Source organism: Pezoporus flaviventris, unplaced genomic scaffold (genome assembly GCF_033815535.1).
Source record: "Pezoporus flaviventris isolate CSIRO_AGI_PZ_B2104156 unplaced genomic scaffold, CSIRO_AGI_Pfla_v1 ptg000025l, whole genome shotgun sequence".
NCBI lineage: Eukaryota > Metazoa > Chordata > Aves > Psittaciformes > Psittacidae > Pezoporus > Pezoporus flaviventris.
Window position 1 is genome coordinate 6,067,577 of NW_026892573.1, and position 27,397 is coordinate 6,094,973.

The window sequence follows — 27,397 nt, forward strand, 5'->3', positions numbered from 1 at the left end:
GAAATGTATTTTCACTAAACATATGAAGCATTTCCAGCACACTGGGACCCAATTTTTAATTCCTTATGTTTTACTGACACATGAAAGTAAGGCCACAGCCAGCTACTTCATGGGAGCTGAATGGGCATTAACCCCTTCCTCCACCAGCCAGTAACCTTAAATAAAGTTTCTCAGTTACTAGCCTTGCTCTGAGATCAGTGAGGAGAGTAGTACTGCAGGATGCTTTGACCTTTTGGGGTAAGGCATGCCATCCAGTTGCAAGGCAGTGGAGTGACAGTGGCAGCAGGGTAGACCCTACAAGTAGGTCTGGCATCTCCTCAATCAGAAAGGGAAAGTGCTGAGTTGCCAGAACAGGTTGCCTTTGGGGGCAGAGGAGGAGCTAACTTCAGCTACTTCAGAGGGAGTCCTGGGCTCTGACCCAAGGGAATTGACTAGTTGCCCGTTCATCTAGCCTTGGTGGGCTGGTCACTGACACCTGTACCACAGCTGAGATCCGCCCTTTTGGGTAGCCCCTCTGCCACCATCAGTGTCCCCCACCATCAGTGTCCCACTCTGAGCTTTCTGGGTGGGCATTGGATATATATTTACAAAGCAATGTAAAGCCGAGTGCATAATTTCAGCATTGGTAATGCAAAGAAATTGCGTTAGAATTGCACAAAGCTGCATAATTTGACTAGATGACCTCTGAAGGTCCCTTCAAACCCAAATATTAAATAATAATAAAAAAAAAAACTTGTGGAACTATATTGTCAGAAATAGTTAACCGGGTATTTTAAAGAGCAAAGTAGTTATTTAAACCCACCCTGCCCCTTTCTGTTCCTTCTCAGAGCAGATATCCAAGTTTCCTGTACCAATTTAAGGAAGCTTAACCCAGATACAGCTGGGGTGTCTCTAGGCAGCACGGGCAGCCATGAAACTGTACACCTAGGGACAAAATAATGTCGTTATAGTTAATGATGAGGAGGAACCCTTAGGGGTGAGCATCCTGTTCACCAACCGAGGAGCACTGCAATGCCCAACATTCGTAGCACAGTCTCCCAGGTGGCATTACTAGTGGAAAATACCACACTGTCCCGGACAGCCACAAATCTCGAAAAGCCAGCAGGGAAGGGAGGCTCCTGACGGGAAAGACGGGGGATCAACTCCTTCCTCCTCTCACCTCCCTGGTTTATTACAGGCTCGACAGCACCCTCAAATCAATTCCCCTCCGCGGGCCCTTTAAATCCACCCCTTCCACGCACACAGGGCTCCGGCCTTCACCGGGTTGTTGCCTCAGGCAAGCCCGCCCAAACGGCCGAGCTAGGCGGGGCCGGGCCTGGCCGTGCCCCGCCCCGCGCTCCCCAGCCACCGCCCCTCCTGACGGGAGCAGAGCAGCGCCTTATAACCGGCAGCGGCGGGGTGGTGGCTGTCGGCATACCGGCACGTGGGGAGGGGAGGCTCGGCTCTGGCGGTGAGTGCGGCGAGTGCGGCGGAGGCAGCGGCTGGCTCCTCAGGTCGCGGGTGCTGGTGAGGGTCATCTCCCGGCCGGGTGCAGGTATGTATTTGTGAGCTTCACCGAGCGCTGCCTCTGAAGGAGGGCGAAGGTTTGCTGAGCTTTGCTCGGCACCCTCCAGGGCCTTCCATCACCGAGCAGTGACATGCCGCTTCCTTTTTTTTCCTTGTTTTCCCCTCCTGATGAAGCTGTGCTTCGTTTCGTAGGTGGTCGTTCGTTAAAGGTTGTTTGGTCGGTGCAGTGGCTATTCCCTCCTCCCTTCGCTCCTTCACAGGTATCTTTGGGTCACTGCTCTAGCTGTTTAAAAGTAGGCTGGCGGTGCTGCTCAGGGAGGCACTGCTGCAGTGCATCCATTTAGTTGGGAAGAGATTTCACTGGCTTCCTTACTTGTAAAACAGCCGTTATTTTGCAAGGACTTGCCACGAGGGCTGCTAGCTTTAACCCTAGCCTTTTTCTTCCTGATCATACTTCACTGCTTGAATAAGAACTGAGCTGTGTGGCTGCAGGATGATCCATGCAGTTAAAAAGTATTCCTTGGATAATTGTCTTATATATGCATGTTTATATTGCAGGTAATAACCTTTTAGGACTAATAGTTCATTAGTGTAAGCCTTTTGTAACAGTCAAATTAATTTTAAATAGCTGAAATTACTGTAAACTGGAGTATACTGTGGCTAGTATGCTAGCAATATGTTTAACAAATAAAGAATTAGACATATTTCTTTTAAAGTCTGTTTCCTAACAGGGAGATACCTAAATATTTGTCCTAATTGATTCATTCTTCTATGGAACTTTGGCTCTTGATTTTATTTCAGTTACATTGCCAGTTGAAAGTGATCAGACTTGCTTCTAATTTTTGCAGTGTGTGGATGATTCTCTGTATTAATTTAACCCAGTGTCCCTTAGGGAGAGTATCACTTCTGTCATCTTACTGATGACAGTTTTTTAATAAGACCTGGTTTTAATAAGACCTGAAGACCTCATTCTAATGAGGGTTAACTTTTAAGTAGTTTGCCAGTTATCTAATATGGAATCCTTCAAAGGAGATAACTTTATCAGAGTAGGAAAGAAGTTCTGAGTAAAAAGCAAAACGGGAATTCAGAAAATAAGGAGGAAAAGATTCTTTACTATGAGGGTGGTGAAGCACTGGAATGGGTTGCCCAAATAAGCGGTAAATGCTTCCTCCCTGGCAGTGTTCAAGGCCAGGTTGGACAGGACCTTAGGTGACATGGTCTAGTGTGAGCCTATGTCAGGGGGTTGGAACTACATGATCTTAAGGTCCTTTCCAGCCCTAACTATTCTATTGTTCTATGAAAATGAAACAGCTGAGGTGAAAGAGCAGAATTGTTTGCTGATGTAAATTTTCTGAGATTATGTATATATATTTAAATGAACTCTGCCACTCTGCTTCAAGCCTTTCAGAGGTACAAACCTTGACAGTGCTATGTAAGGCCCTCACCTTGGGATGCATTAAAGGAACAATGTGCTGTAAAAATTCTGCATTAGGGTGTCCTACACATGTATTGAAAGTTCAGCCAGCATTAGTAGTTCTGTGTACAAATGGGGAACTTTATTTGGTGGTGTTTGTATGCTTCTGCATCATGCCAGTGCCCCAGAATTACTAGTAGCTTTCATTGCCCAGCAGAGTGAAATAAAGATGCAGATATGTATCTTAATTTTAGGATTGTTAGTGTTTGATGAAAGTTTGTTAATGTGTTGAGGGAGGAAGGTAATTGTATTTTAAATTTTGACAAGTTTCTCAAGATCACATGCATGGCTGATAGTGGGGAAAATGAGCTTGCCTCTCTCTCTGTTAATTAAATGATCTGCCATTAATCATGGCAGGACAGGAATACAAGGAACTTGGAGGTGGAAGTGTCCTCCCTCTGGCACAGTGTCATACCCGTGTGGCTCTGCTGCTTTTGCGTTGCAAAGCTGGCATAGTCTAAGCCTGTGGCTCCTGATCTTTGTACTGTGCTCTTCTTGGCAATGTAGTGGGTGTCCTTACTTGCCTTTTCCTCTTTATTTTTTTATTTTTTTTTTTATTTTTTTAATTATTTTTACATCAGTGGTGATCTTGGCTGCAGCCTGAGGAGTAAGATGGTTTTGTGTGTGCTTGGTGGTTGAGTATTTGAAATTGTGCTTTGAGCTGTGATGGGTTTTTTATTGATTGGCAGCAGATAACTGTAGAATCCAATGTGTAGAGGAGGATATTCTAGAAAATGGGGAATGGGAAGTATTTGCATTATAAGAAGGGGAAAAAGTAAGCTGTGGAGAGGCCTACTTTATTTTGGGAAGGGCAGTTTTGTATTGGCTGCACTAGTCTGGTTTTGCAGTTCTTGCCTCTTTTCTAAGGTAATGGGATTATTTCAGCATCTTTAAAAGGCTGTGCAAGAGGTAATTATGATTTGTGTCACTTTGTCAAATTCACTTAATTGACTTCCAAGTTAGAGCAGCCTTTATTTACTGTAAAAGGCCTTATGCACCTGACGACATGAAAATAGTGTAATGTTCACAGGAATTAACATTGTGAACACTGGTAGCTGAAATAGGCCTTAATGGAAGCAAAGTGTTGTGTACACCCTTATTTTCTGACCAACTGTAGGAGCTCAGTTCATGTTAATGTTAACCAGAAAAAAAGGAATAGAAGTTTAGTAATGACTTGTAAAATTTCATTTGATTGTAGAACTTGGTCCACCTAATTCAGTTTGGCAAGAGCTGTTGGAGGTTATTCACTGCAGTGCTCCATAAGATCATGTCTGGGAGACTAACTACTTTAACCTTTCATGGTGAGGATAGTGGTGGCCCAAATACATAGTAGAGACATTGATTAGTGCCCAGATGCCTTTGTATAGTATTACTGACTTTAGATTATAAAAGGTAGTAAATGCTTTTATCCTTGGTGTGCTTGGAAGGTTCATCTTAAATGGACAAGACACAAAACTTTATTAATTGTTGGCTTATGTATTTATATAACAGATGTACTTACAGAAGCACTGTCTTATTTTGCAGAAAGAATAATCAACAATGTCAGCACTAAACTGGAAGCCCTTTATCTATGGAGGATTAGCATCAATCACTGCAGAATGTGGTAAGCTTTTCTCTAACTATTTAGAGAACTTCCACTACTCAGTCTCTTTTAAAAAACAAGCTTGGTTCCATGTTATCAGTAGTATATGGTGGCCTAAAGCATAGGAGGCTTTTTCCTTAATACTGACTAAGGAGCTGCTCAGGACTTTGTTAGTGTCAGAACATTTCTGTCTGTAAACTCTCATCCATTGTGAGTCTTGTTTATACACAAACTTTGCCTTTGCATTCTATTATTTGGTGTTTGATCTGTTCGTGGATGGTGGTCATAAGTACACCCAGCTTTTGTGTTTTATTCTTTTATGAATAATGTTCAGACTTGAGTTTGAAGTGTCTCTTACTTGACTCGTTTGAATGGGGCCAATGATGCCAAGAGCTTTGTGAGAAAGACAAGCAATTCCTAAAAAGCCTTGCTTGTCTGGTAAACCTCATTAGAAAAGATGTAGTTAATCCTGACTCCTGTTATTGTTTAGGTGAGTATGGAATGTTGAGGTTGTCTCTTTCCTAAAGATAAGCTTTAGAGGAATAGGCTTCTAAGCCCCTTTCATGAGGGAACATGGAGAGTGTGAACTTGACATAGCAGCAGGCTACAGGAAAGCAATGACAGAAATGGGTGCTCCTGCTATTGCTTTTTTAGTTTCCAGGCTGGAATCTCTATAGCTAGCCTATAGAATTTATTTCTTTGCCTTCAATTAAATGTTCTTCAAAGATGTTGGTAGAACACACATCCAAACTCTGTACTTGATTGTGATTGCAGAGTCTATTCAGCATGGCTATTTACAAACAGACAACATCGTATTTCCTAAAAATATAATGAATGTGAAACAAACATAGGAGGTAGGGCCTCTGACAAGCTTCTAGAAGAAACAAAGTGACATAAAATGAAGCACTTGCTTAAAAGAAAGTCTTGGTAAGAGACTTTTTTCCTATGGGAGTGTTCTTATGTATTTTGGTATATAATAAAGGTTTTACATCATATTCTTTGTGTTTGGTTAGGTAAGTACTCAATTAATTTTCTCATTTTCTTTTTTTTTTTTCCTGTAAGGTACTTTTCCCATTGATCTGACAAAAACACGTCTCCAGGTTCAAGGTCAAGTTAATGATGCCAAATATAAAGAGATCCGCTACCGTGGAATGATGCATGCACTAGTCAGAATAAGCAGAGAAGAAGGATTGAAAGCCTTATACTCTGGGTAAAACTGACTTGCAGTAATGGTTTATGAGCAGTCTATTGATAAGTATGAGCCCATAGTATGTACATTCTTGGGCTTCAGAATTACAAGGCTTTTGGTTATCCTCAATCTGGAAGTTGAAAGTCCAAGCTTAGATTCCTTCAGTGTTTGTACTCTGCAATAATATTTCATCTTGACATCCCCCCCCCCCCCCCCCCAAAAAAAGAAAAACAAACAACAACCCAAAACCAAAACAACAAAACCTACTGGGGGGGGGGGTGTGTGTGTGTGTGAGGGAATAGCAAAGCATAAAATTGTTCTGTACAATGCTGCTATGGTTGTTCCATCTCATGAAAAATTGAATTAAAATTTGTGTATAAATGGACATGCTTATCTTTAAAGCATGCAAGATGATGGGGAAAGATGTAATCTGCAGATTATATTTCAGACAGGCTTGCCAGCTATTTCATAGATTACAAGTTGAGGCATGCTCTAATAGTAATCCTTCCATAGTTCATTCATGTTCTTGCAGGCTTTAGTTAAAAGAACCCCAAACCCCGAATCTTTTGTCTATAGTGAATTTAAATCATTGATTTAAATCTGGTAAAGATATCTGGTATTTATCTTTTATTCAGTTTTGTGCTCTAGAAAGTATTTGCTCATCAGTCTTTTGCAATTTAGAGCGTAAATATTATCATTACCTCTTTTTACAGGATTGCACCTGCGATGCTAAGGCAAGCTTCATATGGAACTATAAAAATAGGCACTTACCAGAGCTTAAAAAGAACATTTGTTGAGCATCCAGAAGGTGAGTGGGTTATTTCAATTTAATTAGGGACTGATTTGCTTGAAGCTGGTTGTTTCCACTTGGTATTTTTACTGTAACAGTTTGAACAAGTCTACTGAGAATGACTTTCTGTGTACCAATTAAAGTGAACCAGCAAGGAAAATTTGTCAGAATAGTTTGTAAGGCTTCTGTAATTGGTATTCGCTCTGCTTAAAGGAGGGGTGGCATCATCCTGCCCTGATGCAGCTAAAGCTTCGTAAATCTGCAGCTAAACTTCTTTGTTTATGGAATAGATGAAACCCTGATGATAAATGTTCTATGTGGTGTTCTTTCGGGAGTAATCTCATCATCTATTGCCAACCCTACAGATGTCTTAAAGGTAAGTATCTAGAGTTCACCTGTACCTTTTTTGTCCTTGAGGAAATGCAGAATCTCCTGATGAATAAAAGATCAATAACCCTATTTATTCTCATCTCTTGACTTTTAAAAATGAGTAACATCCTGAATTCTTGGAACCTCCTTTTGGTCTATACTAATAATTTTGAAGTATGCACCAGGAAACTGATGGCTTGGGGGGGGGTAGTTGGATCCATATAACATTTTCTCAGGGTGGAGAGAGAATAATATGGCTTAACTTTTATGCTATGTTGTGTGTGGAAGCCACACTGCATATTTCATCTATACTTCTTGGCAAGATAGTTATACTAGGATGTTGTAGAGCTCAGACGGATTGATGGTATTTAACTCGCAAAACTGTAGCATATGACTTACATGGCTGCCTTTAATGAAAAAATTAAAACTATTTGAAGTGTGGGAACAATTAGTTATTTCCTAAAATTACGTCCATGTACCAGCTTACTTGTCACCAGACTTGTTCTTGGGAACCTGACATGGTAACTATCAAATACCTTCTTAGAAATCCACAGGGTTGAATGCCGTGGTTTTCACTAGCTGAAGCCTTAATCTTTTTAACCTTCCATTTTAACATATTCCTGTGAGAACGCTGTAAAGGACATCCGGCAGAACCCATCTGTCAGTCTAATCTAAATGGAGTAGTGTGCGAGAACAGAAATAGAAGTGACTTAATGCAGCTAAGAATTATACCATGCACTTGTTCAAAATTAGCAGCTGCATTTGGATAGTTAAGTCAAAAAATTGCATCATAGTTGTGATAATGTCAGCTATTAATTTTTATTCCAAGAACTTGAATTTACTAAAAATGTTAACTTAAAATGTCAATAAAACTGTATTAAGCTATTGTTGCAAGTTTGAAAAATATTTATATTCTGATTTTTTTAAATAAATTGCAGATCAGAATGCAAGCCCAGGGTAGTATGATTCAAGGAGGAATGATGGGTAACTTCATACAGATCTACCAAAAGGAAGGCACTAAAGGCTTATGGAAGGCAAGTTTGTTGAACTGTATTCTACCTTTTGAGCATATGTTCTTGCTCAACTGAATTTCATGTACTTCTACAGTATTCTCTATTAAAATATGGAGAAGCTAATATGGATGTAGTTTGTTAGGACAACTGCATTGCTGGTGTCTTTGTGTTCAAAGATTAGCCACTTAGTAAAGGGGAGATAAAAGGAGGCTTAAATTAGGGTGACTGGCTACAGGACTAGTTTAGCAACACTTTGCAAGACACCCCTCAATCTGTATGCTCTGCTTTTTCTAAAACATGCTAAACAATATTTAGAAGGGAAGGCACTAATAATTATCCTGTCTAGCTCAGGAATTCTTATACTCAGTCTTGTAGGTTGTCTCTTATGCCAATTACAGCCAGTGAATGTATAACAACTGAAGATCCAAAATGTGTGATTGTTCTGAAACAGCTGGAAAATAGAAATGTTTTTCTTGGTGTGCTTTTCTCTGCAAAGTTTCTTGATCTCTATTTTTTCTGTTCATATTCCTTATTCTGTCAGTTTTTCAGTTAGCATTAAGGGACACAGTATCATCCAGTTGTGGAGGTCATAGCTTGATGTTGATCTAAGAATTTGGATGATAAGCAAAGGTGGGGTAGCATACAGGAACTGAAATTGCCATGCAGTGTGGATGCTAGACAGGGACTTGTCATCAGAGACTGTAGTGACATGACCATGGGTAATGGGTTCAAGCTTAAACAGGTGAAGTTCAGGTTAGATGTTAGGAAGAAGTTCTTTAGTGTAAGGGTGGTGAGGCACTGGAACAGGATGCTCAAAGTGGTAAATACTTCCTCCCTGGCAGTGTTCAAGGTCAGGTTGGACAGAGCCTTGGGTGACATGGTCTACTGTGAGGTGTCCCTGCCCATGGCAGGGGGGTTTGAACTAGATGATCTTAAGGTCCTTTCCAACCCTAACCAGTCTGTGATTCTAAGTGTTCTATCTATCAATTTGAATTTGTGGGCTTTTGGAGCACACACACATCTGAGACTTGTGCTAATTAGCCTTATTTGTATTAACAGTGTTCTTAACACATTCATGGTGTGTTGCTTTGTATTACTAGAGTGTCCTGGTTTTGGCTGGGATAGTTTTCTTCCTAGCAGCTGGTGCAGTACTGTGTTTTGGCTTTAGCCTGAGAATTATGCTGGTAACACTTTTGAGTTGTTACCTAGTAACACTTACCCTGATCAAGGACTTTTCAGTCTCTTATGCTCTGCCAATAAGAAGGGGTACAAGAAGCCAGGTGTGAGCAGAGATGGAATCACCTGGCCCAAACTAGCCAAAAGGGGTATTACATAGCATACAATGTCATGCTCGGTATATAAACTGTGAGGAGTTGGCCAGGAGGGGCTGATTGCTGCTCAGGGATGGGCTGGGCACAGGTCAGTGGGTGATGAGCAGTTGTATTGTGCATCACTTGTCTGTCTTGGGTTTTATTCCCCTTTTTCTTATTTCTATTAAATCATTTTACTTCAATTATTAAACTGTTCTCATCTCAGCCCATGCGTTCTACCTTTTTCTGAGTCTCCTCCCCGTCCCACCAGAGGGCGAGAGAAGTGAGTGAGCAGCTGTGTAGTACTTTAGTTGCAGGCTTGGATTAAACCATGACAAAAGCTAGTGTTTGCTGCTGGCGCACAAAGCTAATTTTAAACTTCACCTGTATGCTTTCTTTTGCCAGGGAGTATCATTGACAGCACAGAGAGCTGCTGTTGTTGTAGGAGTAGAACTGCCAGTGTATGACCTTACCAAGAAGCACATAATTATGTCTGGATTTATGGGAGATACCGTATATACTCACTTCCTGTAAGTCTGCAAAACTGTTTGCATAGCTCATTGTTGGTTAGGTCTCATTAGGGGGGTTCAGTATTTTGATTTGTCATCTATATATTTAAATATACAAGTTTAAAATATATATTTAAATATACTTCTGATGTATTTATACTTTTTAATGCAGTAGCATCTAAAATAGTAGCATATAGCATGGTATTTAATTTTATTTAGAATTTGGATTTAACTTCCTTTTGAATATGGGTATTTTTTTTTGTGGGTGGTCCAAATCATTCAGCTGTGCAAATAGAAGTTAGAGGAAAGTTCCAAATATTTGCTTTTGAGGCACAAACATCTGTTCAAGTGTCCAGAGATTGTATATAAGAGCTGTGTAGCAAATCTTCAAAATTATGCTTTATAGTAAATGAAAAATAATTTTTCAAATTTATTAGCAGATGTAATTTTTAAATAAATCATTAAGTGCTCATTATTCCCCCTCTCCAGAAAACATGCAGTATTTCTTGCACATCTCTAAATGTGCTAGATCAAATTTCATTAAACCCTTCTTTTGCTAGCTCAAGTTTTACTTGTGGGTTAGCTGGAGCCCTTGCATCCAACCCAATTGATGTTGTAAGAACACGCATGATGAATCAGAGAAGCCAACAATATGGGGGACACTCAAACTACAAGGGTACTTTGGACTGCTTATTACAAGTAAGTAGTTAATTTATCAACTTTAGTAGGAAGTGGTGCCATTGAGCAATGATTTTTGGTATAGAGCTCAAAATTGTTCTAAGCTTCCAAGTAACTTAGGTATGCTTTTTGCCATAATCCTCAAAAGGACTACATTGCCAATAACACACTGGTGTGAAAAACATCTACTGTCTTGACAGAATGGCAGTATATACTGCAGGCACCCAATTTCTTTTGGTGCTTGTATAGGGCACTGTCTCTTACTTTACTTTGCAAGATGTAACATTTAATATAATGATAGGAAATGACTTCATAGGTCAGTCCTTGAAGAACATCTTCTGGGGGGTCGGTCGTTTTCTCTGCTTACTGCATATTGGAGAGGCTAGTACAGCCAAAGCCATTATCAGTGTCTGATTTTGATTATTTTGGCTTGGGTTGTTTAAATTCCTAAACTAGGTATGAGGTTGGAGCATGACAGCCTTTTACACGGAGAAGAGTGGCTGGACAGTGCTGTTTCTATTGCAGAACAAGTTGCACTGTTCAGTGCAATTTTGTGAAGTTCATAAAGCAAAATGGAAAATCTCAAGTGGGTACCAGATGTGAGCTGCAGGTCTAAATATACATTGTGTGTGTGTATGTATATATCTATATATATATACACACACCCCATCTGCAAGGGAATTTATAGGGGTAAAAAAAAGTCCAGGAATGTAATTTGGACAAATCTAGGTTGGGTACTTAATGACCTGCATCTTAACCTACCATGGTGATGTGGGCTTCTCTAATTTTAGCTTTATATAGTGAAATGTTTTTGTCTCCTCACACAATATGTTTAAGAGATGCTGCCTAGGTTTCTCACTAATAAGAATGAATTGTTCTTACTGTGTGGTGTTTTTTGTTTTTGTTTTTCTTTCCCCAGACATGGAAGAATGAAGGCTTTTTTGCTCTATATAAGGGGTTTTGGCCAAACTGGTTAAGACTTGGTCCTTGGAATATCATTGTATCCTTTTCAAAGGTGTGCAAAACTATGAAGCTAGCAATAAAACAGCAGGTGTTGACAGTTTCACAGACTGCTCAGTGTGCAAAGTGTCACGTCAGCACAAATATTCCTTTTGTATGAATGGAAAATTGGGTAGTTAGTTTTCTTCATCAGCTGCTGCTGGTCAGAGTGAATTTGTGATACATGTAGAATGAATATTGGAATGTTATCTTGCAAAACATTTTTCTGTTCCTCCAACTTCATACTTATCCATTTCTGTGGTTTGGAGCCTAGCTTTAAATAAAATTGCCCAGATAAGTTAGGAATGGGGGCTGCTTCCAGAACTGGGGGAAATGGTGCTTAGCCATGAAATCTATTTTGTTTATCTTTCTCACACAATTTTCTTAGTTTCAAGAGCCAGCTGATCAGAGCCTTGGGAAGTGAGTTGGTAGTAGTGGTTTTTACCATGAGCAAACCTACTTTAGCCCATCAAAGTTAACTGAGCAAAGACTCTTTCAAAGCTTTCACAGTGTTCTCCTGCCTCCTCAGTCTTGTGTTTAAGATCCTGAGGAATAGGTATGGGAAAGTGATTGGCATCACCAGCCTTAAAAATTTCATTTCTTTGTCTAGTACTGTGTAACAAAAATGGCCAACCAGCAGGACTGCATAGGAGGCAACAAAATGGAGCAAAGCTTCACACAGATGCAGCTGTACTGTAGTGGTGAGGTGATGCATTTTCCACATGTGAATATGAAAGTTTTCCTTAATCAGCTGTCCCAGTTCTTTCTAACATACGAACAGCTGAAAAAATTAGACTGACATGCTGAACTGTATCCTGAATTCTGTGAGTGTACTGTTTGAGTTTAAAGCAACTTGTAAGTTGTCTTGAGTATTTACTCTTTGTTGTCGGAGATGCTGGCCAGAGGAAGAGGTCACTGTGAGACTCTTGTGAATGACAAGAACCTGGAGAAGTGGTTTCAAGGCTGACTGGCTCCTGTAACAATAGCTTGCTTATGTGACTCTGGGTGATGTGCACGGTTTTCTAGACAGAATCAAATATGGTGGCATTCTGTCTGTCAGCTGTGTAAGTTTACTTGAATGTGAAGGTCTGTAATACAGCTTTATGCTGTTGAGACTTAGATGCACAATGTTTTTAAGAGGCAGAGAAAGATAGGTAGTACCACAGAGCTGAGTTTCTCCTTCCATAAGGGTATGCAATTTGACTGTGGTAGTTTATAGTTTCAAAGTAACTGGAAGTGTCACAAGATGCCTTTTCAGGCTTTCAGTTCAGTAAAATACCTGCTGCAAGATAAAAGTCTGCTTCTGGTTTTAGAGCTTTCTGTGTTCTAAGACTTTAGATGTTGGCATAAGTTGCTGTAAATGATCCAGTTTCCTTTGAAAGCATGGTTGCCACAGCTGTCAGTTTTGTATAGCTGCAAGTGTTCTCCCATATATTCTTGATTTTTATTTTTTTTCAGCGTGATTCTTCAATGTATGCATATGTAAATTCACAAGTAGGAATGAAGTTCAAGCAAGTCCATGCTTATCTGCATGTCTTGCAGAGAAACTTTCTATGCCTTTCCTGTTGTTGGGAAGAGCTATTTGTAATGGATGCTGGGTGTTATGTATCATCTGAGATACAAGTTTTACACTGAGCAGTTCTGGCTGTGTTATATAGGTGCCACAGGAAAAGAACCAGGCCCCTCCAAAGGTAAATCCACAATAAAGATCATTTTCCTTGTTTAAGATAACACCCAAACCCAGAACTACTGAGTACTTCCATATATGCAAGTAAACACCATGTAGAAATCAACCAGTTGTAGAAAACAACTGCCTTCAAGCATTACCTTTTGCCTGAAATGAGTATCTTAAACTTCAGGACCATTAACTAAACAATATATTAAGGTTCTTAAATGCTGCTGGTGAAGTCCAGGCAAGGAAACATGCAATTATGTCAGTCATGGTGATGGTTCCTCTGTATTTACAGAGGATGGCAAAGTGGGATGTATAGCTTTGTATTTTTGTATCATTGTGTGTATCTCTTAAACATTTTTGGTTAATTGTACATTCCACTTAAACTGTTATGACTTCAAAATTACTATATTCTCATAAGATCCACAAATGGATTTCTAAATGCAGAAAGCACTTTCTTTCCTGAAGTACAATGTTTTTCTATGTGTGGTGTTATGCTCTGTCCAGTGGTTTTCTGTACAGCTTTTCTGTGATTTAATACAAATACTTGTAGAAATTTTTGTACACTATGTAAGCGAAGTGTATGGGTTTTGTAACCTTATTACAAGTTTTCAAGTCATTGTGTGATGACTCTGAACTGCTCACTTGGGAGTGACAGGGTGGGAGTGTGGAATATGCTATACCCGTTATACTGAAGATGGACTAAACCTAACTGCTGAGCACTTAAGGTGTGAGAATGGTGAAATGAAGTTATAAAGTCCTAGGATGGCTTGGGCTGGAAAGGAGCTCAAGATCATCTGGTTCCAACCCCCTTGCCACAGGCACAAACAGCTTCCACTCGACCAGGTTCCTCCAACTGTGTCCAACCTGGCCTTGAACACGGCCAGGGATGGGGCAGCCACAGCTTCTCTGGCCAACCTGTGCCAGTGTCTTGCCACCCTCACAAGTCTGAACACATGACCTCTCTTACTGTCTTTACCTGATGAAGAGTCTCTAATACCTTCTAGGTCCCCTTCAGATACTGGAAAGCTGCTATGCGGTTTCCACGCAGCCTTCTCCAGGCTGGACAGCCCCAACTTTCTCAGCCTATCTTCATAGGGGTGATGCTCCAGCCCCTGATCATCCTCGTGGGCCTCCTCTGGACTTGCTCCAGCAGTTCCATGTCCTTCTCACATTTCCAATCTCCTACCCTTAAGTAGTGGTTCAGGATCTCGGCTGAAGGTGATTGTTGCAGGCAGTGCCTTAAGCTCTTTTAACTCACAGGTGATTTTGTTTGGGGTGGGGAGCTGATGCCCAGGTGGAGCGTGGGTTGCCTGGAGCAAGGTGCCATCGCTAGGGCTGTCCTGCGGCCTCGGGAAGGAAAGCCCCTGGGTATGGGAAGGACGAGCACCCGCCCGCCCCTCCTTTCTCCAGGCCGCCGCCGGTGTCCCTCAGTCCCGGGCAGCGGGAGGGCGGCCGCTGCCGTGCGGTGGCCAAGCCCGGGGATGCGGCAGCCGCTTCGCTCCTCCCCGCCGGCAGGGGGCGCCGTCCCGGCCAGCTGATGGTCGCTGACGCCCTTTTCCCCACCAATGACGCTACTGTCACGCGACGCGGAGGGGCCGCGCTGTGCCTCCCCGGAAGCGCTGCCGCGGTGTTCCGCCGCGCCCAGCCCGGCGGCCGCTCACCCGTTCCCCGCCAGCATGGCGGAGCTGCCGCCCGCGGAGCCGGCGGGAAGGGACGTGCTGGACCGCTTGAGCCTGTGGGACCGCCGCCCACAGCCCGCCGCGCCGCTCAGCGACCGACAGACCGACTCGGTGCTGGAGCTGAAGGCGGCGGCAGAGAACTTGCCGGTGCCGCCCGAGGTGAGGCGGCGATGCTGCCCGGCTGGAGAGCGAGCGCGCGGGCGGGAAGCGCCGCAGTGCCACGTCGCCAGGCGGCCGGGGGTGCTTGCGAGGCTGCCGCTGCCCGCCGGTGACCACGGGGCTCAGCAGCCGTTTGCGTTCCTGCCGGGTGTCAGGCCGCAGGGCACCCGGCGTTCCCCTCACTGCGCTTCCCCGGCCCCCGGGAGGATTCGTCCTTCCCACAAGGGCCTCCTGCCGCGGTGCGGGCGCCCGTCCTGGCTGGCAGGGGCTGGTAGGCAACGATCAAAGTTTTCAGCCTAAAATCCACAGGGATTTCCTTGCCTAGCCTTATAGCTTACATCGGTTCATCGGAATTCTTTCTGCTGAAATAGAGCTACCATCGTGATCTTCTGTGGCTTTCATAGAATCACGGAACGGTTTATGTTGGAAGGAACCTTAAGGCTCGTTTAGTTCCAACCTCCTGCCATGGGCAGGGGCACCTTCCACTAGACGAGGTTGCTCAAAGCCCCGTCCAACCTGGCCTTGAACACAGGCAGAGATGGGGCAGCCACAGCTTCTCTGGGCAACCTGTGCCAGTGTCTCACCACCCTCATAGTGGAGAACTCTTCCTAATAATAGTTTTGGTTCTCTTAATTTGATCCTGATCAATACATAGCTGCTGGCACTAGTGTTATTTCCAAATACCACTTACAGATGATTGAGCAAGACATAAAAGGCAGGAATAGTGGCAAAAGCTTAATAACTTGTTATTACCATGGAAGACATGGTCTTCTCTTCAGTTATAAAACATTAGACTGATGATTATTGATGAGTACTCTTTTGTCTGTAAAGGGAAGTGGAGCAAAATGTTTGCATTCATTAACTATGTTTTTCATGGGAGGTTTTGTATTTGAACAGGAACAGTGTTCCTAGGTACAGTGAACTAGATACAGTGCCATAAAATCAAAAAGTTGGCTCTCGTCAAGTTCTGAAAGGTCAAAATAACAAAAGAGAAGGGGGTAAAACAGTTCCTCCCTGAAATGCACTTGTTTCATTTCATGCTTCCTGGTCTGTTTTTTTTGTGTAAGTTGTATGTATCTGTACTCAAGTAAATATTGGCAGGTATCCAAAATGATTGTAGAAGCTTATGCTGCGATCAGAACAGGTTTTTAAGGATCCAAACAAACTTTGCAAGAAGGCAGGTATTGTATTTGCTGTATAGGACAACAGGGATGCCAAGACATTGAGTAATTCAGCTGGTCTTGGCCTCTGCTGAAGTGGATTGGGACAGTGGTGACTTAGCTGTTCTGAAAAAGCAGGCTCTGATGTACTTGTCTTTTCCTCAGGGAAAAGGGTTTTTCTTGTGACTGTTTTCTCAGTAGTAGTCACAAGAGAAACCCTGGCTCCCAGCTAGGGATCCTGCCTGTTTTGGGGGCCAGGAGAGGGAAGAGAGATATGCTTAGATATTTCCTAATGTCTAATGAGCTCTACCATCTTTCAGTTTAAAGCCATTCTGTCTTGTCTTATCCCTACATCCCTCCATAAAATGTCCTTCTCCAGATTTCTTGCAAGCCCCCTTTAGGTACTAGGAGAGTGCTGAAAGGTCACCACAGATCCTTCTTCAGGCTGAACAGCCCAACTCTCTCAGCTTGTCTCCATAGGAGAGGTGCTCCAACCTTCTGAGCATCTGCATGGCCTCCTCTGGACTTGCTCCAACAGGTCCATGTCCCTCTTGTGTTGGGGTTGCCAGAGCTGAATGCAGAACTGCAGGCGGGGTCTCACGAGAGCAGAGTAGAGGGGGAGAATCACCTCCCTCGACCTGCTGGTCATGTTGTTGGTGATGCAGCCCTCATACAGTTGGCTTTCTGGGCTGCAAGTGCATGTTGCTGGGTCATATGGACCTCCTCATCAATCAACACCCCCAAGTCCTTCTCAGGGCTGCTCTCAGTCCAGTCTCCCTCAGCCTGTATTTGTGCCTGGGATTGCCCCAGCCCAAGTGCGGGACCTTGCATTTGAAAGAATATGAAACACAGCGAATAGTGGCAGTATTAAGTCTTGGTTTATCTCTGAATATCTGGTAAAAACATCTTGACAATTCCTGTGCAGTGGTGTTGCCATGCAGTGTAGAACATACATGGCATTTCTTTTTTGCTTCTGCATGCTTTCTGAATTCTTCTGTTCTCAGATACTTTTCTAGTGCATTTCTGTGAGTATAGAACCTGACATAGTAGCTCATCAGTATGTTGTGTACATAGACTCATAGAATAGTTAGGGTTGTAAGGACCTTAACATCATCAAGTTCCACCCCCCTGCCATGGGCAGGGACACCTCACACTAAACCGTGTCCCCCAAGGCTCTGTCCAGCCCAGCCTGGAAAATCACCAGGGATAGAGCATTCACAACTTCCTTGGGCAACCCATTCCAGTGTCTCACCACCCTCATGTACATTCAGTTTCTTTTTTTACACAAATATGTAATTATATGAAATTCTGTATAATATTTTCTAACTTTAACTAAAAAAAACCAAACAGTTGTTAGGTGCTTCTGAATATATAGATATGGTAGTTGTCGGTGTATTATCATATTGGTAGATAAAATGTTCATTGCATTTGTTTCCTCAAAAGTAGATGCCTGTAACTTTCTCAGGTTGAGGCTTTGGGCTGTGTTATTGTAGTAGAGCTGAATATACTAATTCTTAGTAAGTTCTCTAACAAAGTTTGTGGGTTTTTGTGAGCAGCTTCCAATTGAAGATTTGTGCAGCCTGACGTCTCAGTCGCTGGCTGTTACGCTGACGGCTGCAGTGCCAGAATCCACAGAGGATGTCCTTTTGAAAGGGTTTGCAGTACTGGGGATGGAGGATGAAAGAATTGAAACAGCACAGCAGGTAAGTGATGCTGAAGAACCTCCAAGGTGCAGTAATCTTCTTCATAGAATTTGTGAGATTCTGTGTCTCTTGCCTAACTTTTGGTGGGTTTATTAAATATTTGGGGATGTTTTCAAGGTGCATGAAGAAACTTGGAGGAAAAATCCTTAAGTCTTATCTCTTAAGTGATAGATACTTTTCCCATTTTGAGTGGAGTCTTTTGTGAGAGTAAGACACCCCTTCAGTAAGGTGGTGTTGCTCACAATATGAAAGAATCTTTGTGCCCCCTCCCTCCTTTCAACGTGACAGCCTTGTTCTCATGCAGATAAAAACAGATTAAATTAGTCTTTTCCATTTGAATTTAGCAAGGGAATAGAATATGTTTCAGTTGGAAGTAACCTAAAACAAAGAGTTATAGTTTATTTCCTTGATTAATTATTAAGTTCTGAAACAGCTTTTATTTTTAACAAAAGCTCATCTTAATTTCGTAGATCTGATTTTATTTTTACTTGACTTCATGTGATGTCTGTATTTTTCACACCATAAAATCTCTTCTAGTTCTTCTCCTGGTTTGCTCAGGTACAAACACAGATGGATCAAGACGAAGGTGCCAAGTACAGGTACTTGTTCTTCCTCAGTTCCTTTCACTGTGAGCAGTTAAAACCTTGAAGGGCTTAATCTCGTCCATATAATGTTAGCACACATTTGAGTTCAGCTGGCAGGGAATGGGGGAATGTTTTGGAATAGCTGGAGCTTTCCAAGGCAATATGCACCACTCCCAACCTGAAGGCTATTGCCCTTGTGGCAGAGAAGTCAAAAGGGATGCAGATTTCTTTCTGAACTGCCCAGTATAATAAAACAGATTTATATTAGTTTGGCTTATAGACAGGGCTGTAGACAAAAGCAGTCTAAGAGCTTTCATATGCCTTTTCAACTACTACTGCTGCTGCTATTAAACTGGCATCCTCTGAGGGTGAGACTGTGTAAGCAGGTGTGGTTGGTAGTCATTTATGCTCTCGCCGTTTGGTTCCCCAGTGACTATGGCTGTGATTCTATATATGCATTCCCTTCATTCCTTGACACTTTGCTCAACTCCGATTTTGAGACTTGGCATTCCCAGCTGTTTTTGTCAAACTGACTTTTCTGTCAGGCTCAGAAGAACCCTTTCCCACTGACTTGCACAGTTACTCCTCAAGAGTCTGAAGTACAGGTGAATGGCTTAACCAAAGCTGCTGATGGCTTTTATGGAAACTGGCTTGTGCTTTGAGACTCTACAAATTTGCCCCTGGCCACAAAGAGATGCTGCTGTATTCCCCTCTTCTGTTTTAATCTGCTTTTCTTTGGTCTGTCTCTTATTCTCTTGCTCTGACGTTTAAGGACGTGATGTTTCTTAAAAGCAGAGGTTTAGGCATAAACTAAGCCAATGATCATGTCATTAACAAGCTAAAAAGAGTAGCACCCTTGCATTTTGTCAGTTGACATGTTTGTAATAGCACACAAAGGTGCTTAAGTGTGCCATGGACATGGAATGGTTTGTAGGAAGGCCAATATATAATTGTTTGCAGGAGGCCAGAGGAGGAGGAGGAAAATTAATAATTTCTTTTCCTGTTGTACACTAAAGGGTTGCACATGACTACAGAGAACTGGTGCTTTATATGTGGTAAAGTAGAACTCATAAGTTTTAGCTGACATCCAAGAGCAATTAAGTTAAATGATGTTTTGGTCAGGCTGAATGGTTGGCATGTATTTAGTGATCATTTAGAGTTTATATCTGCATTGAGCCTTAGACAAACTGGGTGACATTAGATACTGGATCTATTTCATTTAAACCTCTTTCAGTCCTCATAGTAAATTTTGAATTCTCTGGATAATTTCAGCTACTTTAGGAAAATAAAAGTGTTTTCTAAATGGAAACTGAAAATTGTATAGAGGAGGAGACCCAAATTAACACCACAATTAGAAGCAAGGCAGGCAGAATTTGGCTGATGACAGTAGTCAGCAGTAGTCACTGTGTTTGTGCTGTCCATTTAGACAGGCTTCATGTGCTCTAGACTAGCTGTGGTGCATGCTGCTGCTTTCTGGGTAGGCTTGATATAAGAAATGTTAGGGAAATGAAGTTACTGTGGTGACTGTTCCAAACCCTATAGCTCTGTTATTTCTGTAGGTCATGAAGCATCTGCTTATTGTGCACTCTTGCTTTATGCACGTTGTCCTTTATTCCTAGAGAGGGAAAGGTAGTTGCAGTTCCCTATAGGCAGCTGAATTTGCAAATAGAGAAAGTGAAATTTTACTCCTGTTATCTGTTGATTCTCTTTTTCCAGACAGATGAGGGATTACTTGTCTGGCTTTCAGGAGCAGTGTGATGCTATCTTGAACGATGTGAATAGTGCCCTTCAGCACTTGGAGTCACTGCAAAAACAGTATCTTTTTGTGTCCACGAAGACAGGAACACTGCATGAGGCCTGTGAGCAGCTTTTGAAAGAGCAGGTAATCTTTGATGGGTGGATTACTGGGAACTTAGAAGATACCATAAATTAAATTTGCTTATTCTCAGGCTGGGAAAAATTGTGAGCTGTGATGACAATGCCTCTGTTTGCTTTGGACCTCATTTTTGGTGTGTTTCATCTGCAGCTAGGCTGTCAGGTTCTGTGCAGTAAAATGTCGACTATGTGTTGGTGTACACTGTAATCAAGAAGGATAGCCAGTTAGAGGAGCTTTTGTAACTGATGCCTGACAAGTGCAGACTTTGAGATTAATAATTCATATAAAATGCAGAAGTATTTTGAGATGATTATTGCAAGAAGAAGGATCTAAATGACAAGCTTCTTTCCCAGACACTTTCCTCATAAACTGCTCCAACAGTATAATAAACATGTCTTTTTAGCATGACTGGATAAGGGAGAACTTCTTAAGTATCCAATCCTGAAATACAGGATTTCTACAGTTCTCTATAACACTGATGACAGCACTGCTGTTTTTATGCAGTGTTATCTGTGGAATGCTGACCAACATGTAAAAAGTGTGTGCTTTTAAATACACTATTGAGAGTAATGTGTCTTTCTCTGGTAAGAGAGAGCAAGAGAACACTGCTGTATTCTGCATCTTTTATTGCACTTATTTAGTTTCATATTACCTACAGCTAATTAACACTGGTGTGTGCTGAGAGCTGAAAGGGAGGCTGAGTAATATATATATATTTATATACATAAAAAATATATATTTGAGCTACTTCCTAGGTTGCTGATTTTCTTTTATTTATTGTTTTTTAATAGTCAGAACTAGTTGACCTGGCTGAAAACATCCAGCAGAAACTTTCTTATTTTAATGAGCTGGAAAACATCAACACAGTAAGTATTATTTCACTGTTAATAGTCTTAGAAAATGAAGGTGTATCCATCTTTTGAAGTTTATCACCAGCACTAAGTTACTTGGGTTTCTTACAATGATGCTTTGTCTTGTTTTCCAAAGAAATTGAATTCCCCTACGCTGTCCGTGAACAGTGAAGGATTCATTCCCATGCTGGCTAAGCTTGATGATTGTATTGCATATATTTCATCGCATGTAAGTAATGCTGTATTGGTTTTGGTTAAATTTTAATAGCTTCAAAACTATGTCTTCATACTATTTTTGTGGTGTTCCCTCCCCCCTACCCCTCAAAATGTCCTGTCTGCTAAATACAGTAAGAAAGCAATTATGATGGTTTATAAACTTAAATATTTACTGAATATATTTAACATTCTGCTAATTTTTATAAACTGCTACATTTCTAGCTAGTAAAAAGAGTATTTTAAGTATTGATAATTTTTTACTTTTATTGTTCATAATTAAAGTGGATTTTTTATTTCTTTCAGCCGAATTTTAAAGATTATCCTGTATATTTGATAAAGTTTAAACAATGCCTTTCTAAAGCTATGCACCTTATCAAGACTTACACTGTGAATACATTGCAGAACCTCACAAGCCAGTTAATGAAAAGGGTAAGGTGAATCTGTAAGTGGTAACTCGAGCTGTCCTGAAATGTCTGTTGTAACACTGTACAGCTTTCTTCTCTTTTTATTTCCTGGAGGCTGGGTGGTGCGAGCAGTTTTGTTTGAAAACAGGTCAGTCCTTTTCCACAGTGTTTGTGTAGATTGGCCAAGTTCCAATTGAATCTGTCAGAGAACTAGTGATCCAAAAGATTTTAAAATAGTAGTAATTAATAAGTCCTGGAAATTGAAGATTGAGAAGTGGGTGATGAGGTAGGTAGACGGTAACCTCAATGAAGGCCAGAGGTGGATAAATGACTGTTAGGGGGGGGCATCAACCAGCAGGCCAGAGAGCATGCTTTCCTGAACCAGTTTGTGCACTGAATCAGCTCTAGTGCATGCTGCTATCTCTGTTGCCAGATGGGAAGGCTGCACAAGAGAAAGATAGGTACTGTGGGATCTGTTTTGGAGTTGGGTAGTTAGAGACAGAGAAGTTGCAGGGAGTGCTTAAAGTATACAAGAGCTGGGTGTCATAGGATGAAAACTGTTAAAGCACAAGTCTAACTTATGACATGAGTCAGTATTATATTCCAGTAAGTATTTTTGGGTGTTCTTGGTCATCTAAATATTTTTGAAAGGTTTGTGTAGCTGCAGAGAATAGCTGTGACAGGTTCCTACCAGTTTTGGTGGTATCTTTTGGTTAGTTTTAAAGTGTTGACAGAGAAGTTAGAGAGTCACAGGGAAGAGTTGGGTGCTTTACTCCCACTCACTCCAGTGTGATTTAGTCATAAAGGTGCGTAGGGAGGTTTTTTTGTTTTCATTAAAATGTTAGTAGTCTCATGCTGCAGTATTTTGGCAGAAGAGAAAGCAGAGGGAAATGTCTACCCCCTTTTTTTTTTCTCCAATTAATTGTTCTGTGCCTCATGCGCAGTCCTGTTACAGGCAGACTTGTTGTGAGGGATAATCAGTGAAATACAAAGATGCTAGAATTGAGAACTGACAGACATAAAGGAAGGGGACTTTAGACAATCTTACTGGAAACTTGTGAAGGATACTCCTGGAGTGATGATCCTTGTTAAATGGCGTGAAACATTTTTCATGTTTGGTACAAAACTAAAGAAAGCAACATAGTATGGTTTGATGCCAATGGATATTGATGATGAAGCTGAATTCAAGCAGAATTGAACATCTCTCATAATAAGCACATCTACAGAAAGAAGTGACTTGAATTGCTGCTTTGCAGTTTTAAGTCAGGGAGAAGACCTCTCTTAGGATTTAGATGACCTCTTTCCCATCTACGTGGGGATTTTGTGGATGTTTTGCACATTTCTCTCAAATATCTAATGTCTGCTTTCTGACATGAAAGCAGTCATTAGATCTGGATATGCAGTAGTGGACCAATGGTCTTTAGTTGTGATCAAGCATTGAGATTTCCTATTGCAACACAACAAGAGGTCTTGTCAGGACTGGAAAGGGACTGATGAGATCTTCATGTTCTTTGTTGGTTCTCACATGTGAGTATTTGGGGATTTGATCTGTATTTGTAGAAAGATGATCAGAATGCTCAAAGGGCTGAAAAGAGGTGGGGAAGGCAGAAGAGTTTTCGTGTCCCCACCTTGTTTCAAGGGAAGGACATCTGCTTTTCATTTTGTCATCAATGGGGATAAGAGGAAAAAAGCCTGGTGGCTAAGCTGGGTCTCTGCTCTGCTTCATTAGTACTTTAAGTCCAAGGGGTCTGCCTGGTTAAGCTTGGGAGTCCGAGGGGTAACTGCCTCAAAACTTGACGTTCCAATTGAAGCTTGAATGTGAGCTGAAACTTAGCTTCTCCATACTGGGACTCACTTTTACTGGCATGTAAAAGGGGATTTTTTTTCCATTTTAGTACTACAGATTAAGGAGCCACAATCTGTATCAGATCCAAAGAAAATTGTTGTCTCTAATGAAGAATCATAGAATGGTTAGGGTTGGAAAGGACCTTTAAGATCATCTAGTTCCAGCCCCCCTGCTATGTGCAGGGGTACCTCACACTAGACCATGTTGACCAAGGCTCTGTCCGACCTGACCTTGAATGGCATAATTATTGAAAACATTACTTTTGCTGCAGACTGTTGGTTGAAACTTCTGTTTGGGTTTTCTGTTGTTCCATCTGGCTTTATCAGAGTTCTGAAACGAGAAAGCTTTTCTAGGTAAAAAATGGCAAAGTGCTGTTCTACTGTCAGTAGAAGCATAAAGAATCAGTACCCTGTTTCAGAGCCTAATATTTCAGATGTTAACTATTAGAGGCCAAATACAGTGTTTTTCTTTTTAACCCCATTACTCATCTCTTCTTTCAGGATCCTTCAGCTGTGCCAAATTCTGACAATGCCTTCACGCTGTTTTATGTAAAATTCAGAGCAGCTGCTCCCAAAGTCAGAGTAAGTAGGGTGGTAACTAATTGTTGAAAAGGAAACTATGAAAATGGGGTTTGAATTGGTTAGTAGTGTGAATGCAAGGATTGCATACTGTGCAAGTGTGAATGTCCAAAGATTGCATATTGTGTCCTTAGGAAAAATACTGAAAACTGTTTTCCAATTAGTAGAAAAATTGTTTACTGATAATACTTTTTTTTTGTTTATTGAGTAGACACTTATTGAACAAGTAGAGCAAAGATCTGAAAAAATGCCAGAGTGAGTATGTCTACACAGTTCATTTTCAATTCTAAGTTTTGAAAATCTTTTAATTCTTTTAAGTACTATTTAACACATCATTTGTTCAAAAGGAAGTTTTAAAAATTGAATTTATTACCCTAAAATAGGGTGTTAGTATTAATTTTATGTTTAATAGGAAATGAGCTTTGGGATGCAGTTACTGTTTTAATTTCTTTTCTAGATATCAACAAGTTCTCAATGAAATCCATCAATGCTACCTTGACCAGAGGGAGCTTTTGCTTAGTCCAAGTATCGCTAGCACTGTTACAGAATTAACCAGTCAGAACAACAGAGATCATTGTGCTCTGGTAGGTAAAGTAATCGTGTGTTGTGGTGTTTTTGTTATGTTTTAATCCCCTCCTCTCCCAAGTAAAATGTACTTATTTAATAGTTGCTTACCTGCAGAAATGTCACTTTTGTTTGTGGTTTTGGATCATTAAAATTTTACTAATACTTAGTAAAACTACTACCAGCCTCACAGAGGAGCATAAAATGTGGTTACTTAAATTTCATCAGAACCAAAAAGGGACAGAAATTGCACAATGAACTTTTATTTGGTTAGTGACATTTTTTCAATCCTTAATTTTATAGTTGATCTCAATTTTTAATTTTGCAAAGCTTCCATTTAAACAGAACTGTAGTAGTAATGATAATACAATATATAATATAATGATAAAATATACAATAATATCTGTAATAACTCCTGTGCTAGGTGCCAGGAAAACAATTTAATTTTATTTCTGTGAATACAGGTACGGAGCGGTTGTGCCTTTATGGTCCATGTATGCCAGGATGAGCACCAGCTTTACAATGAGTTCTTCACAAAACCAACACCAAAACTGGAGTAGGTGGTACATGCTGGTTTTGTTTTACTGCATGTTGTGTTTACTGTGCTGTGATATAGCAGACAATGTTATATGGCAAATAGGGTTGTATTGAAGCGGTTTGTTAAGAACTAGCAAGAAAACAAAATCCCCTTACGTGTCAGAATTTGGTATTCTTTTGTTTTTGTTTTTTTTAATTCAAGCAAAGCTGGTAGTTTACTTGCTCCATAAATAATCTATGTAAATGCTCTGCTGGTGGTCTGAAAGGGATAAAGACAGAGTTACTTTGGAAATAGGTGTAAAAGTTTACAGTGCTACAGCTCTCAGCTGGTTTTGTACTGCCTCTGTGCCAGTGGTTTGCATAGTCAGTAGCAGAAATGCTTTTCATTTACTTTCGTGTAAAATTAAACTGATGAATTCCAGCTGTTCTTCACCAAGGATTTAGAGTTAGTGAGCTGCCCTTATTGTCAAGGAGTATTCGCATGTGTCTGTATGTGGGCTGAACAGAAGGCAGGGTAGCAGGCACCTGACAAGAACAGTACCTGTATATGGTCTGCCTGGGTCTATAAGAGGGACAAGTTGTTGTCTTCACATGGTGGTGGCATTATAAAAGTATTACAATTTTTTTTGCAACAGACCTGTAATACTAGAGCAATTGAGTGGGTTATGCCCCTTCTCCAATTGGTTGGCATGTTTTATAATTATATTTAATTTTGAAATTAGTGCAGGTCATGTTCCCTTTCTAAATATTTATGTTCATAAATAAAGTATATTCCTATTAATGTAACTAAAACACTAGTTTTGAGTTTGTATTATCTTAAAATTAAGTGCAGCATGACTTGAATAAGTGTAACCTAGAAAAAATACTGCCTACTACCTTCCCTGTCCTCTAAAGCTAAAGGAAAGCTGTAAACACATACTAGAAATAAGCCACAGTGGCAGAGTAGTAGCAGTCTTTTCTGAGGAATTGAGGTCTTGAGTGGGACATGCTCAGGATTAGAGGTGACTTAACTACATTATCTTAAGAACCAATTTAGCTATCTCAGTGTAAATCCTGAAATAAACATCCCTAATTGTTAACAGTGTAAAATGCTGTTGAGACAGAAGTTTCATCCTTATTGCACTTCACACCAATAATGAGAAGAGGCTTCGGATTTTTTTTTGAATCTTGATGGAAAGTAGTTTTACCTCCTTTGTAAGAACTTGCTTCTCTTTTTTCCCTAAATCTAAGTAAAGTATTTTGAGGAAAATGATTCAAATAGTTTCTACTTTATTAGATTTTTCTTAGCTACATAATCAATAACTTTTTTTTTTTCTGAAATGCTGTGGTGATCTGAAGTCATAATAGCCGGGTATCTATGTAGAGATAAAGGAGTTTGCAAAAAATCTAGCCAAGAGTAGAGATCTGAGATTGAGTGTTGTATTTAGTAATAAGGCTGTTGAAGCTTTCTTTGTTTCTGCTTATAGCATGGGGAGTTGCTGTTTCATCAAGTTGTTTGTATACCTGTAGAATACAAGAGAGACCTCAGAATGTTTCTTCTGTGAACGTTCTCTTGTGAGCATTTTTAGTCCACAGTCTGAAAGGAACTGAAATGTTGTTGTCCTGTTGCCAGACATTCTTTGTGAATTAGGAAAAAAAATTACAGTGCATTAAACTTGACAACTGTACCACACTGTAAATACTTGCTTATTCTTAGTGTTTATATTTCCAAGTCTAACCGGTGAATTACTTGAATTTTCAGCTACTGGCAGCAGCATTATTAGCTAATCTGTGATTAGTAAAGGGAGCATTGAGAATGGCAAAAATGTCTAGAATGAATGTTACTGGTGTCTTAACCAAAATATGCATCACTTTGTACAGGAAAGAAAAAAATCCAAGTAGGATTCCTGGTGTTTCATTTTGCATTGGTATCATAACTTCAGTTAGATGGGAAAGCGTGTGCTGCAGTGTTGGAAGTTGTTACAGAAAAGGTTACCAGGGTTCTCCCCTTGTGTCCCTCTTCTAGTTCTAATAAACTATTGAATACTTGTAATCAGGTGAACCTTTTCTCAAGGGGAAATCTGGGATATGGTTCAAAGCTCAGCAGGACATATCTTTACACAGAAGCCAGGTAAACCAGTTTGCAGTATATTCCCTTTTTAACAGG

The 27,397-nt window shown here is 40.8% G+C and overlaps 2 protein-coding genes across 3 annotated transcripts in view; both read left to right on the forward strand.

Annotated features, from left to right (window-relative positions):
• The first annotated feature begins 1,512 nt into the window (after positions 1–1,512).
• Positions 1,513–13,208, forward strand: SLC25A30 (solute carrier family 25 member 30). 2 transcript variants are annotated; one of them, XM_061457334.1, is made up of 10 exons: positions 1,513–1,534; positions 4,505–4,583; positions 5,625–5,772; positions 6,465–6,559; positions 6,832–6,917; positions 7,849–7,948; positions 9,643–9,763; positions 10,303–10,441; positions 11,340–11,420; positions 12,180–13,208. In XM_061457334.1, the coding sequence occupies exons 2-10, from the start codon at positions 4,520–4,522 to the stop codon at positions 12,216–12,218; spliced, it is 873 nt and encodes a 290-aa protein (XP_061313318.1). In that variant the 5' UTR covers positions 1,513–1,534; positions 4,505–4,519; the 3' UTR covers positions 12,219–13,208. The 2 variants fall into 2 exon arrangements, with proteins under 2 accessions (XP_061313318.1, XP_061313317.1); XM_061457333.1 differs by lacking the exon at positions 1,513–1,534 and adding an exon at positions 1,552–1,660 and having other exon boundaries at positions 4,484–4,583.
• Positions 13,209–14,744: 1,536 nt separating this feature from the next.
• The window catches only part of COG3 (component of oligomeric golgi complex 3), a 33,266-nt gene continuing 20,613 nt past the window's right edge, over positions 14,745–27,397 (forward strand). Inside the window, exons 1-11 of the mRNA XM_061457344.1 lie at positions 14,745–14,932; positions 17,649–17,795; positions 18,333–18,394; positions 20,096–20,261; positions 21,047–21,121; positions 21,243–21,335; positions 21,626–21,751; positions 24,073–24,153; positions 24,362–24,405; positions 24,608–24,734; positions 25,179–25,270. Of these exons, the coding sequence (XP_061313328.1) occupies positions 14,771–14,932; positions 17,649–17,795; positions 18,333–18,394; positions 20,096–20,261; positions 21,047–21,121; positions 21,243–21,335; positions 21,626–21,751; positions 24,073–24,153; positions 24,362–24,405; positions 24,608–24,734; positions 25,179–25,270 (1,175 nt within the window). The 5' untranslated portion in view covers positions 14,745–14,770. The remainder of the gene's footprint in view (positions 14,933–17,648; positions 17,796–18,332; positions 18,395–20,095; positions 20,262–21,046; positions 21,122–21,242; positions 21,336–21,625; positions 21,752–24,072; positions 24,154–24,361; positions 24,406–24,607; positions 24,735–25,178; positions 25,271–27,397) is intronic.